Source organism: Sinocyclocheilus anshuiensis, unplaced genomic scaffold, assembly GCF_001515605.1.
Source record: "Sinocyclocheilus anshuiensis isolate Anshui unplaced genomic scaffold, SAMN03320099.WGS_v1.1 scaffold532, whole genome shotgun sequence".
In the NCBI taxonomy this organism is placed as follows: Eukaryota; Metazoa; Chordata; class Actinopteri; order Cypriniformes; family Cyprinidae; genus Sinocyclocheilus; species Sinocyclocheilus anshuiensis.
The window spans coordinates 246,010-260,074 of NW_015555819.1; the positions used below are offsets into that span (position 1 = coordinate 246,010).

The 14,065-nt window shown below is 35.7% G+C and overlaps 2 protein-coding genes across 2 annotated transcripts in view; both read left to right on the top strand.

The window, feature by feature from the left end:
* Positions 1-7,353, top strand: part of LOC107675238 (programmed cell death protein 2-like) — an 8,699-nt gene extending 1,346 nt beyond the window's left edge. Inside the window, 7 exon segments of the mRNA XM_016469517.1 lie at positions 320-357; positions 359-481; positions 607-1,002; positions 1,126-1,239; positions 3,726-3,883; positions 4,191-4,346; positions 7,262-7,353. Coding sequence (XP_016325003.1) covers positions 320-357; positions 359-481; positions 607-1,002; positions 1,126-1,239; positions 3,726-3,883; positions 4,191-4,346; positions 7,262-7,353 — 1,077 coding nt within the window.
* LOC107675239 (protein BANP-like) overlaps positions 7,352-14,065 on the top strand; it is a 44,539-nt gene continuing 37,825 nt past the window's right edge. Inside the window, exons 1-6 of the mRNA XM_016469518.1 lie at positions 7,352-7,432; positions 10,503-10,590; positions 10,672-10,754; positions 10,856-11,055; positions 12,397-12,498; positions 12,658-12,827. Of these exons, the coding sequence (XP_016325004.1) occupies positions 10,515-10,590; positions 10,672-10,754; positions 10,856-11,055; positions 12,397-12,498; positions 12,658-12,827 (631 nt within the window). The 5' untranslated portion in view covers positions 7,352-7,432; positions 10,503-10,514. The remainder of the gene's footprint in view (positions 7,433-10,502; positions 10,591-10,671; positions 10,755-10,855; positions 11,056-12,396; positions 12,499-12,657; positions 12,828-14,065) is intronic.

A 14,065-nucleotide genomic window follows, 5' to 3' on the forward strand; every position in this document is an offset into this window, starting at 1 on the left:
GTCAAACGATTAATCGCGATTAATCATTTGACAACACTAATATACATACATTCATACATACGTGTAACATTTTTAATCTGTATTATTGTGTCTAATGTTATTATACACTATATTTTTTATTTTGTATTATGAACCATGTTGTAGCATTCTGAGTATTTTGTATTATTGTGTATGTTATTATATACTATTTTTTTATTTTGTATTATGAACCATATTGTAGCATTTTGAGTATGAGAAAGGCATTACAAATACAATGTTATTATTATTATTTTTATTTTTATGTATTTTATTAGAATTTATAGAATTTTCATCATTACAGGACCTGCTTCCAGTAATCACTCTCCAGTACCCCACATGTGCTCTGTCAGAGAGGCCTGTCCCAAGTGGTGCAGATCTACTGCCGTCTTGCGGCGTCTCGTTACCACAGAACCATCAATGTATTCGCCTGCACCAACCCACAGTGCTATGGCAAATCAGAGAGGTACAGCTTGTCATTTTAGATCAATGCATTATTCATATATCAATTGTGTTCCGCTTCCATAACTATTCCTTAAAACCTTTCATTTTCGGATAATCTGACCATGTCTCCTGTATATATACACCTAGCTGGATTGTCCTGCGCTCTCAGTGCTTGGATGATGACATCAAATCAAGACAAAACAACAAAACCACAGCATGTACAGAATCTGCAATGTCCAGAACAGACTGGTGTGATGAAGCTGATGACTGGGGGATGGACGATGAAGAGCAAGTGGCAGAAAGCGGCGTACAAATGCCAAATGACAGTACAGGTGAAGGAAATGATGTCAGCAGCAGGCTTCAGGACCTGTGCATTGATCATCAAAGTGCCCTCCAACCCACCGATGTGCCTGTTTTCCAGCCGTTCTACATGAGCGTTATGGAGGAAACAGACTTGGATGGATTTCATGATACGGATCATGAAAACGAACTGCTTAGAGTGTATGAGGAGAGGGAGGGAGTGATTGTCAGGGAGATTCAGAGGTGAGGATGGATTCTACTACAGAGACTACAGTGAATCTCTGAAGGATGCTATGTTGCATGGATGAATGTATTGTGTAAATGTCTATTAGACATCTAACACCTCCGTTTCTATACTTTTTTCAGTTGTGACAGTGGGGAAGCTCAGGAGCAATATGTGAAGGCCACGGCCAAACATGGAGATGAAGTGTTCACCAGTTTCATGAAGAAAATCTCTTTTTGTCCTGAACAAGTGTTACGGTGATTGAATTTGCAACAACTATTTAAAAATCCAATCGGGAAAGCTTTGTGTGTTTAATTTTTTTAATGTATTCTAGCTAGTTGCCAGATCAACATTTAAAGGGATAGTTCACCCCAAAATGACAATTCTGTCATTAAGTACTCACCCTCATGTCGTTTCAAACCCGTAAGACCTTTGTTCATCTTTCTTCCATTATTCAGTTTAATAATTTGCTCGCGAGTCAATTTTTTTTTCTCAAACTTGCATGAGGACAAGAAGGAAATACATAATATAAATATAAAATCGATATATAAAGAAGTATCAATTCATCAATTAAAAAAAGTTATAGTTTATACATTTCTCAATACATTTTACTGAAATATATAACATCGACTTGCAACATAATACAAAGCATTCTGTGCTATTTTCATTTTGTGAATACAATACATGGCTAAAGTAATCGATAGTTTTTAGAATATTTTTCTTATTTGTAGACTTAGGAATGAAACTAGATATCATATATTCCTAAATATGTGAAAGTAGTGCAGAATGTGCATTTAATAAAATATTTGCGCACAGCATCTAAAATAAATTATATCAAATAATTTATGTTAATTATATCTGTATGGTTTTGTCAAGGGAAGATGTTTAAACCTGGAAGGCTTTATGTATTATACTAAATTATATCCTATTAGCTAAACAGACCACAATTAACATTCATATTCAATATATACATGACATAAAATCATATTTACATGTTGTTCAAACAATATATGTATTTAATTTACCTGAATGTCATTTGTAATAATTGAAACCAATCTTACAGGTGTATAACATTACTGTTCAAATGTTTTACATCAAACACAGATAATTTGTGATTGTCTATTGAATATAGACCACTGTCGATTTGACAAAGAATGCACATTTTAAGCCTATGAAGGTCAAAACAATTGAATAATTGGCAGTTTTAATCACCACATGTTCAGAGAAGCACAATGACAGACAAAAAAAAAATTAAATGTAGTAAAATAATGTTTTATAGTTTTAAAGAGTAATTAAAATCTATACAATATTACAGATTATACAAGTTACGTCTTCCGCCATTTTGGAGAGTACCCAAGAGCGTAATTGACATAATCAGCGTTGTTTACGTTCGAGGGCGAAAGCACGCCATAAACGTAATCTGCGTAATCAGCGTTGTTTACGTTCGAGGGCGAAAGCACGCACATAAACGTAATCTGCGTAATCAGCGTTGTTTACGTTCGAGGGCGAAAGCACACACATAAACGTAATCTGCGTAATCAGCGTTGTTTACGTTCGAGGGCGAAAAAAAAAAAAAAAAAACTTTAAAATTAAAATCAAAACAATATATAAAAACCTCATTTTAAATAATAACAAAAACACAATAGTATATCGGTGATACTAAATAACACCAGTGTTTACTACTGCAGCAATGAACACGACACAAGCTGAGTTGTCTGATTCGCCAACAAATGACTCTTACAAACTGTTCCTTTAAAGGAGTCGGTTAAAAAGATTCACAAAACTGCCTCAAAGTCATTTATGAGTCAGCTTTATGAATCAAACTACCTCACTTCCACAGTTCACAGACTCCTTTAATGAATCGTCAGTAATTTATGATTTATGTTTGATTCTTAAAGGGTTAGTTCACCCAAAATGAAAATTCTGTCATTAATTACTCACCCTCATGTCATTCCAAACCCGTATGACCTCCATTCATCTTCAAAACACAAATTAAGATATTTTTGATGAATTCTGAGAGCTCTCTGACCCTCCCATAGACAGCAATGTAATTACCACGATCAAGGTCCAGAAACGTAGTAAGGACATCGGTACAATAATCCATGTGACATTGGGTTCAACTGTAATTTTATGAAGCGAGGAGAATACTTTTTGTACGCAAAGAAAACAAAAATAACGACTTTATTCAACAATTCGTCTCCCTGGTGCCATTTTGGAGAGTATCCACTGTACGTAAACAGTGTATGCTGTTCTGTGTCTGATGAGTAATTAATGACAGAATTTTCATTTTTGGGTGAACTAACCCTTTAATGAATCAGGAACCATTACTGTATGTTCAGTTCATGAGATTAAAAATCATGAATGAGCAAAAAAAAAAAAAACACTTTGGGAGCATCATCATTTTTTTCTGGAGCCCTGGACTATTAAAAGGGGCCATTTACACAGAACACTTGTTTGCATTTAAAAACGCCAGATGCAGGGCACTGGATTGAAAAATGACGCAAGGTCTAGAGATGCATTTTTTAAACGATCAGTGTCAGGCGCAAGTGCAGCTGTCAAACACGAGGTGCGAGGTGGTGATTTCATATGAATTTGTATGATGTAATGTATGATTTTTACAAAAGAGTAAGCTGGAAAGTCCATCCCGAAACATAGCCATCATAAACCGTTTGTTGTATTATTCACCCAATCATTTCATTATTTACTCATGTTTTAATCTAATGTGTTACCTCTCACCTTATAGATACAGTTGGGCTGGATCACCTCTATTTATAACAGAGCCTCCTTCCAGTGTTAGTCAGACGGTGCTGTGCTGCGCTCACTGCGGCAGCCCGAGAGTTTTCGAATTTCAGCTCATGCCAGCATTGGTCAGTTTGCTCAGTAGTGCGGACACAAATTCAGGTAAGTACAGATGTTCTAAAATATACGTAATACCAATTATTTATTTATTACAAATGTATTTTCACATAAAAAATGTGGGAAGAATTGGAACTCAAAGCAGTATTTCATCTCCATTTACTGATTTATTATGGTAAGCAGTTGTAAAATATTGTGCAATGTACAATTATTAATAATTATCTCAAAATAACCCTCTGATCCTGCATCGTGTCAGGATATATTTTGTGACAATGAAAGGCTGACTACATTATATCTTACTTATTATATTTCTTTTAATGTTAATAGTAAACTATTTGTTTTGTTTTCTCAGACATTTCGCTGGAGTTCGGAACAGTTCTTGTGTACACTTGCAGAAACAGCTGTTGGAAATCTGGATCAACAGTTCCAGTGGAAGAATTTCTTGTTGTCCAGCCCGACCCAGACCAAAAGCTCTTCAAATTATATAATTTATCAACAATAAAGATCATTTTTTTCAGTACAACTTCATTTTGTTATTTATTTAATAATAGTTATTATTTAATATAATGTTTTATTTATTATCTAAAGGAGTATAAAAATTAAAATTTGCTGAAAATGTACTCACCCTCATCCAAGATGTAGATGAGTTTGTTTCTTCATCTGAGAAATGTAGCATTGCATCACTTGCTCAGCAATGGATGCTCTGCAGTGAATGGGTGCCGTCAGAATGAGAGTCCAAACAGCTAATAAAAACATCACAATAATCCACAAGTAATCCACACCACTCCAGTCCATCAGTTAACATCTTGTGAAGCAAAAAACTGCACGTTTGTAAGAAACATCTTGGATGCTCTGAGGGTGAGTACATTTCAAGCTAATTTTAAGTTTTGAGTGAACTTTTCCTTTAAGTTTGAAGGGATCTGAGAAAACTTAATTCTGAAATTATTTGTCAGCAATCTAATTTGAAATATTCTGAATGATTACCATATTCATGCACAAAGACGAGTGATAATTAAGAATAGATAAGATGGATAAATGTGTATATATGCTTTGAATGAAAGTAAAAACTACGGCAAGACATTGTTAAGAATGAACATATATGATGTACATGTGTTAAGAATAAAAACGGGTATTTGCATTGTACATGTGCAAAAAGTCACGGTACATGTACAGTGGTGGCCAAAATTATTAGAACACTAGTATTTTCAGCAGCTAAAAATGGTTTTAAGTCAGTTATTCCTATCTTTTGCTGTAGAGTGTCAGTAGGAAATAGCAGTTTACATTTCCAAACATTCATTTTGCCATTAATTGTAAAAATCCAGTGAGATTTTTGTTTGCTCCACACAGAGATCTGATCTGATCATCATCAGTCTGTCTGAGATTACATGAAGAAACAGAACAAACTGAGACAGACTCAATCCAGAAGAACTGTGGCAACGTCTCCACGATGCTTCAAGAGACCTACCTGCAAAGCTACAGTGCTGTTAAAAGTTTTAGGCACTTGTGTAAAAATGCTGTAAAATGGATGCTGTCAAAAATAATGTCATAAATAGATTTTCTTTATCAATTAACTTCTATCAACTAAATTAAATCAACATTTGGTGTGAGCATCCTTTAAAGCAGCTTTTGCCCTCGGTGCACTTGCGCGTAGTTTTTCAGGGAGCTTTGCAGGTAGGTTTCTTGAAGCATCTTGGAGACGTTGCCACAGTTCTTCTGGATTGAGTCTGTCTCAGTTTGTTCTGTTTCTTCATGTAATCTCAGACAGACTGGATGATTTTAATCAGATCAGATCTCTGTGTGGAGCACTGGCTGCTGCCAAGACAAAAATCTCACTGGATTATTACCGTAATGGCTAAATGAATGTTTGGAAATGTAAACTGCTATTTCCTACTGACACTCTACAGCAAAAGATAGAAATAACTGACTTAAAACCATTTTAGCTGCTGAAAATACTACACTCTAAAAAATGCTGGGTTAAATACAACCCAGTGCTGGGCAAAATATGGACAAACCCAGCAATTGGGTTGTTTTGACCCAGCAGATGGGTTAAATGTTTAACCCAACCTTCTGGGTAGTAACCCAACCGCTGGGGCAAAACAACCCAATTGCTGGGTTTGTCCCTATTTTACCCAGCACTGGGTTGTATTTAACCCAGCATTTTTACCCAGCACTGGGTTGTATTTAACTCAGCATTTTTACCCAGTATTTAACCCAGGATTTTTACCCAGCACTGGGTTGTATTTAACCCAGCATTTTTACCCAGCACTGGGTTGTATTTAACCCAGCATTTTTACCCAGCACTGGGTTGTATTTAACCCAGCATTTTTACCCAGCACTGGGTTGTATTTAACCCAGCATTTTTACCCAGCACTGGGTTGTATTTAACCCAGCATTTTTACCCAGCACTGGGTTGTATTTAACCCAGCATTTTTACCCAGCACTGGGTTGTATTTAACCCAGCATTTTTACCCAGCACTGGGTTGTATTTAACCCAGCATTTTTACCCAGCACTGGGTTGTATTTAACCCAGCATTTTTACCCAGCACTGGGTTGTATTTAACCCAGCATTTTTACCCAGCACTGGGTTGTATTTAACCCAGCATTTTTACCCAGCACTGGGTTGTATTTAACCCAGCATTTTTACCCAGCACTGGGTTGTATTTAACCCAGCATTTTTACCCAGCACTGGGTTGTATTTAACCCAGCATTTTTACCCAGCACTGGGTTGTATTTAACCCAGCATTTTTAAGAGTGTAGTGTTCTAATAAATTTGGCCACCACTGTAAATAACACGGTTTTGTCGATTTCTCTCAGAATATTTTTTTTTATTGCTTTTATATTTACATAACAAAATTCAACAACACTAACATGCTATGTTAACACAAACTTACAACAAACACATAATACATTCACAATCAACCAGAAAAGGTAAATAAAATAAAAAAAATATGTTTATATGCACAGTATACATATACACATACCAATTTCACAGTTCTAATTTATACATATATATATTTATATGTAAAGTTTAAGGCCTCCTAGTACAAGACAATTTCAACATTTCTTTTATTATATGTCTTCAAATACATCTCCATTATTTTCTCCTTCCAAGAAAATCATAAAGGGTTTCCAAGCATCCTCAAAAGCCTTATGTCTGCCCTTAATTAAGTTTCTCCAATGACATGTTTGTTGCCAACTCCTTTAACCATCTCCCTATACTTGGTGCCTCTACCTTTTTCCAGTGAAGAGCTGAGACGTTTAGCTTGTACACATATAAACACAAATATGTTCTCTTCTCCTCTCTCTCAGAATATTTACATAATTTTCGCGCAAATTCCTATGCTCAAAAAAAGCTAAAGAGAGAGAGAGAGAGATAATAAACTTGAAAACTTTAAAACACTCTTTCTCGATCGTTTCGCTCAGGTTGGTTCTTCCTCGAACAGCTGCGCGGGACTGAACACTGCCGCACTCTGTGCGCATGCGCAGTGAGAGCAGCGAGCGGCGCTCAACGCTGAATGCTCAGGCTTTCTCTCGCGAGGAAGGACGCCATTATCGGAATCCTCACAAACAACACGAGAATTCATCATTCACACGGTAATATAACCGCTTCTGACAGGCGACACCTCCCGCTCTCCGCGCGCTGCGGAAATATGGCGCTGTGCGTTAAAGAAACACACTTTATACTGCTGTTTTCGTCTCAGCTGTGTCTTGCGTGCCATGAAGGGCACAAATGAGGCCTATTGCATTTCCCTGCTGCTGTTTTGAGCTGTTGGTTAGCAGGCGCCAGCTAACAGGCTACATTAGCAAGCTAGCTGCAGTTTGCTAACTGGACTGAAGCACTGGGTTTATTATTAAACTCTTACAAGACTGGCGGCGTTTAAAGAGTGTTTTGTGTTTTCTGAAACCGGGAAGCGTCGGTATTTTTGGATTGTCCAAACATTGAGTGCTTAATAGAGTTGAACGAAATTAGGTTTTGTAACCTAACGTTAGTTATAATCTCACTCAGCAGCAGCACTTCATATTCACTGTTAGAAACGTGCATGTCCTTCTTAAAAGTAACGTTACTACGGTATGGATATATTTTAGGGCATGTAACGTTACTATGGTAATAGTACCGTAATAATACCGACATTTTTTCCATACCTTGGTGAACTGTGTAAATATTATTTAAGATTGAAATCTTGTGTTTTGGGTCTTACAAGGGTAACGTTAAATAAAGAACTGGCGCCGGTTGCAGACTGGTCATAACTTTTAATATTCAGTTATGAAAAGGTAGACTGGTTTTATTTGTATTGGAAAAGTAAGACCGATAACCACTTGGCAACTGCTAGTAAGTGTTGTATAGTGTTTTCTTTACTAAACTATCTAATTTTATGTATTTGAGGTCTGAGATGTGGGAACAGGGAAGAGAGAGAGGGCAAACATTTTGCATTTTAGGTCTAATCAGCCAGTATTGTCTTAAATAGTTTAAATTTGTTAATATTTTTGACCAAATATATTCAATCTTGATTTTTGTCAAATGTTGCAACAAGAAGTTTTTTTGTGTGTGTGAAAAATTACAGTTTTGGACATATAAGGTAATAAAAAATATATTTTTTAAATACCTTAAAGTAACTACAAATGAGCATGTAAAACAAATATCTTAAAGAAAATCCATTCCATTATGAAACCAAATGTGTACCAGGCACTAATTTGTGATATTTAATTAATATAATAATGGTTGTAACAATTTAATAAATAATAATTATTCTTAAATAGTGTATTTATTAATTTTAGTTATTTATTTCAATTTAATATGTATTATATTTTTTTTCCAGTTTATCTTCAAAAAAATTGCAATTCATTTTATTTGTGATGGACAAAATAATGGACAGAAGAAGTGTAGGGTCACCTTCAGTACCACATCCTCCCTTCAGGGGCTCTCCGCTGCCGGTTAGGCAGCTTTTTTTGGTTTGGCAAGGACACAACGGTGCCTGCATGTAAAAATCACACATTTACCTTGTGGTGGCTTATAATATAAATATTACAATATTAAAAACACTTTCCATGAAAATGAAGGAAATGAATGAAAATTGTTAATCCTTTCCAAAATAATGAAAATAAAATAAAAAATAGCAAATCATTCATATAACATTGATATCAGTGTTAATTTAATCATTGAGATATCATTAATTTATATGTGACCCTGGACCACAAAACCAGTCATAAGGGTCAATTTTTTGAAATTGAGATTTATACATCATCTGAGAGCTGAGTAAATAAGCTTTCTATTGATGTATGGTTTGTTAGGATAGGACAATATTTGAAAATCTGGAATCTGAGGGTGCAAAAAAATCTAAATACTGATAAAATCGCCTTTAAAGTTGTCCAAATGAAGTCCTTAGCAATGCACATTACTAATCTAAAATGAAATTTTGATATATTTACGGTAGGAAATGTACAAAATATCTTCATGGAACATGATCTTTACTTAATATCCTAATGATTTTTGGCATAAAAGAAAAATCGATAATTTTGACCCATACAATGTATTGTTAGTTATTGCGACAAATATCCCCCAGCGACTTAAGACTGGTTTTGTGCTCCAGGGTCACATATATTTATATATATATATATATATATATATCTCATATTTTGAAGTCGTTTCTCTTTTTGTATTTTCTGATTTCATTTAAATTTTAGGTAAAGGTTTTAGTAAAAAAAAATATCTGTTTTTGTCATTTTTATTTATTTAGAAAGATAGATAAATGTTTATGTAGTTTTTAATTCATTTTTATTTCAGCTTTAGTTTTAATTATTTAAACTAAATGAAAATGAGAAATGTCGCTTTGGCAGTTTATTTATTTTATTTTATTTCAGTTCATTTGTTTTATTTATTTATTTAGTCATTTAGCAGATGCTTTTATCCAAAGCGACTTACAAATGAGGACAATAAAAGCAGTCATAGAAAGCTCGTTTTTTTTTTGTTTTTTTTATAAAAATAAAAAAGAAGATAAATATAGATAAAGTAGAATTAAAATAGAATAGAAAGTGCTAGAGTTAGAGGGTCAAATAAAGGTGGAACAGATGTGTTTTTAGTCGTTTCTTGAAGATGGTTAAGGACTCAGCTGCTTGGATTGATTTGGGCAGGTCATTCCACCAGGAGGGAACAGTTAATGAAAAAGTCTGTGAAAGTGATTTTGTGCCTCTTTGAGATGAACAATAATACGCCGTTCACTTGCAGAACGCAAGCTTCTAGAGGGCACATAACTCTGAAGTAATGAATTTAGGTAAATGGGTGCAGAGCCAGTGGTGGTTTTGTAGGCAAACATTAATGCCTTGAATTTAATGCGAGCAGCTACTGGTAGCCAGTGCAAATTGATGAACAGAGGTGTGACGTGTTCTTTTCGGCTCATTAAAGATTAATCTTGCAGTGGCATTTTGGATTAATTGTAGAGGTTTGATAGAAGTGGCTGGAAGACCTGCCAAGAGAGCATTGCAATAGTCCAGCCTGGACAGAACAAGAGCTTGAACAAGGAGTTGTGTTGCATGTTCTGAAAGAAAGGGCCTGATCTTCTGATCTGTTTTGAGTAATGGAAATGTTTTCTTTTTATGGTTTTAGTTGACTGTAATAACCTTGATTGATACGACACAAGCAGTGATTTATCAGTGACATCTTTCTCAGACGCAGGTTTGAATGATGGCAGAGCAAGATTTGGTGGAGATCGTTCAGATCGCAGTGGCAGATTTGAATCATGAAGGACATCAAACAGGTCAGTCCTCCTCTGAATCAGTAAAAAACTGCAGGTAGTCTTTGTGGTTTTCTACAGTGTTTTTTTTTTCCATTAAACTAGATGTCCTGGAGAATAATGAAGACGCTGATCCACCAGGCAGGAAACGAGCAAGGTTGGACATTAGCCAAGAAACCTCTATTAAGGTTATTAGAGATGATCTGTTAATCTGGTACAGAATATAAGTGGCTTGTATCAGCGAGCACGTTGGCTATAATCATGTTTTATTGCTGTGTTTCTCTCTCAGTCGATGCTGGTGTCCATCAGTCAGGCTGTCTGCCAGCGGCTGGACAGCATGGAGGCCAAGCTGCAGGTGCTTGAGGCCACCTGTCGAGGTTTAGTCGAGAAGCTGGACACAGTGATGGGGAAAAACCAGTCGACCATCCAGGTCCCCATGGTGTCAGGCTCCCCGTTTGGAGCCACTCAGACCTGCGACAAAGTACGCTGGTAAGGGGACCACAGATGATGCCCGGATGTTTTATTCGACCGCGCCTGGGCTTGTTTTGTCTTTTATTGAAGATGCTTCATCATTAATTCAAACCTGATCACAGCATCTTGAGATTGATTTTACATACTGATGAATTCACTTTATGGTAAATCGTCTTTGAAAAAGGGGAAAATCATGTCCAGTTGGCCTTTATTTGGGAATATCTGAAGATCTGCATGACTGCAAACCTTCATGTAGACTTGTCAACTAACATCACCTTCCCATGAGCCACCGACACCATTTAAAACAATAGCACGTGTTTTATTTAGCTGTGCTTCTCATCTGATTCTGGACCTAGACTAAAAATTAGTTATCGTGTAGAAATAATCAAAATGATTAATGTATTAATATTTATAAATATTAACAATTAATTAATACATATATATTTTTGGGGCGTATTTATTAATTTTAAGGCCTAAAAATCTTTTTGATAAACATTTAGTAAATATTTTTAATATTCATTATTTTTTTATGATTATATATATATATATATATATATATATTTTTTTTTTTTCCCCAATCATTCTTTTTTTTATCTTGTGGGGGTTTAAAATATACAATATTACACTTTCCTTGGAAATGGAATGATTATTTGAAAATGTTTACAAAATAATCATGGCAAATTAGAAAAAGTTATAGGATAAAATAAAAGTTAAGTCTCAATATCAAATGAGAATGCTGTGAATTTATGCCACTATTATGCCTTTAACATCAACAACAAAAGTTATGGGAAGTTTTTTCTACTCCTTATTGAAGTTAATAAGCAAATTTATTTTTCCGTCCTAACTATACACAGTTATATGGTGCATTTTATTATGCAATTGTATTATTTATTATTAGATGTTTAGTCCGATACTGATAAAAAAAAACCTGATAATTTCTTTCTTATTATGCTGGACACTCAAAAGCTGGCTGGTATTAAAATTCAATACTATTTTGACTAAATAAATAAAAAACTAAAAAATAAAATCCTCTTAAATTCTGTAAATGAATTTAGGAATCGTAACAATCATTATTTTGAGATTTGCATTTAACACTGTTACTAAATTATTATTATTAGTAGTATTTTTATTATGTTTTTGTAAGCTTGACTTTGAGTGTTGGATGATGATAAAAGTAATCTAAAGTAAATTATCTGCACGATTAAATATTTAATAAATATTAAAGCTATGGTATCGGTATATATTGAGCATCCCTATTTATTATTATTAGAACAGGCTTTTTTGTGTTGCGACCCACCATTTGAGAACCAGCAGTGATATTGACAGTGTGAGACGGTAACAGTGAGTGTTTTCTGTCAGTGTTGTTCCTCATACAAACGTTATAGTGAGTGGAGACCGGCCGAAGACGCGGGAGGAAACTTCACCGCTCGCCTCAGACTCTTTAGAGAACCTGCTCAGCAAGTGAGTGCCACAGACTGTGCTTTTGTGCATTAAAGAAATAAAAATATCCCCTGTGTTTGCATGGTGTATTTAAATATATACAGGAGACAGTTTCTGGATCTGTTGCACAAGCTCTCCATAACATCTCTCGGTGTAATTTATGTTATGTTTTCTTTGCAGTACTGTTGGGCGAGGAAGACAGAAGACGATATTGCTGAAGGTTCCCATCCAGGAAGAGGTTCAGGAGGATCAGGAAAGTGGCTCTGAAACGAGCGATTCAGTGTCCAACAGCGGCCAGCCTTTATCTCAGAATACCAACAACGTAACACTCATCACGCTCAACTCAGAGGGTAAGATTCACAAGAGGATTATGCTTTGTCTTAAAATTTCCCTGATGATAATTACAGTCACATATGCATTTATTTGTGCACAAAAATCCCTTTAATACAGCAAGCTTTGATAGGACATAAAGGACCTTTTTTAACATAGTCAATGGACCCTTGTCACATTTCCGGTTCTCAGAAGCATAAGCGTTTCCATTTGCTCTAATAGCAATAAATAAATCCAAGATATTTATGTATGATAATTGATATTTACATTTATTGATATTCACATTTGCAAAGGGCAACTCAAACAAGACCAAGTCCTATCTAAATGAATGAGGGAATCCTGAAATCTCAAAAACTGCTTGCTGAACTCTCGATTAAATTACTTATTTCAAATCAGCAACAAAATCTGAAATTAACTGCCCCATGAATGTTGTTTCTTATGCTCAAATAGCGTTTAAAAAGCTTATTTTTCAGGCTAGACCAGCCAGTGCGCATACGTAGTTATAACGCGCTTATATCATTGGCTGCTCTAGCACATAGACTGTATAAAAACATGGACGTAGTGTCCGTGACGTCACCCGTAGTTTTCTGAAGAGAGTTTTTTAAACTCAAAGTGGGCGGAGCAGGCCGTCGCCATCTTGGCAGCGCGTCACCACGCGTCACTCCCGGATAATCGAAAATGGGCAAAAAGGCGGGACGTGAGTGAAGCTGAGGTGCCTGGTTGCTGAAACCACGCCCGTCTATAGTGACAGCAGTGCTGCCGTGCAAAGACAAAACACCATAACTTCGTTTTTGGTCGAAAATTAGTTATTGATAATTTTGGGACATTCATGACCTTCTTTATCATGTGTATAAGTATCTTGGAGAAAAGCCCCGGAGAAACCAAGGCAAAACACAGTATAACATCAGTTACCGCTCTTTGACTTTTTTGGAACGCTCAAATTAAGTTCTGCATTTGTTTAGCCGTTCTTCAATATTACTGTGCCCCCCTGGAGGTATACAGTATTCTGCCGTTGTTTTACTGTCCATTAAAGTCTGCATAAAATTAGCCCATAAATTACTCACACTCAAGTTTGTTTTGTTTTAAGTCACTTCCATGTTGGCTTCACGAGAGAGAGCGGGAGTTTGCCACTTGCTCTAGCCTCTGGTTTCTATGGGAACTGGAGCTTCTAACGACTGCTGCAGTGACACAGTGACTTTACCAATCAGCGATTGGCTCTTTCATTTAGAAGGCGGGACTATCCCGCCATATTTTGCCT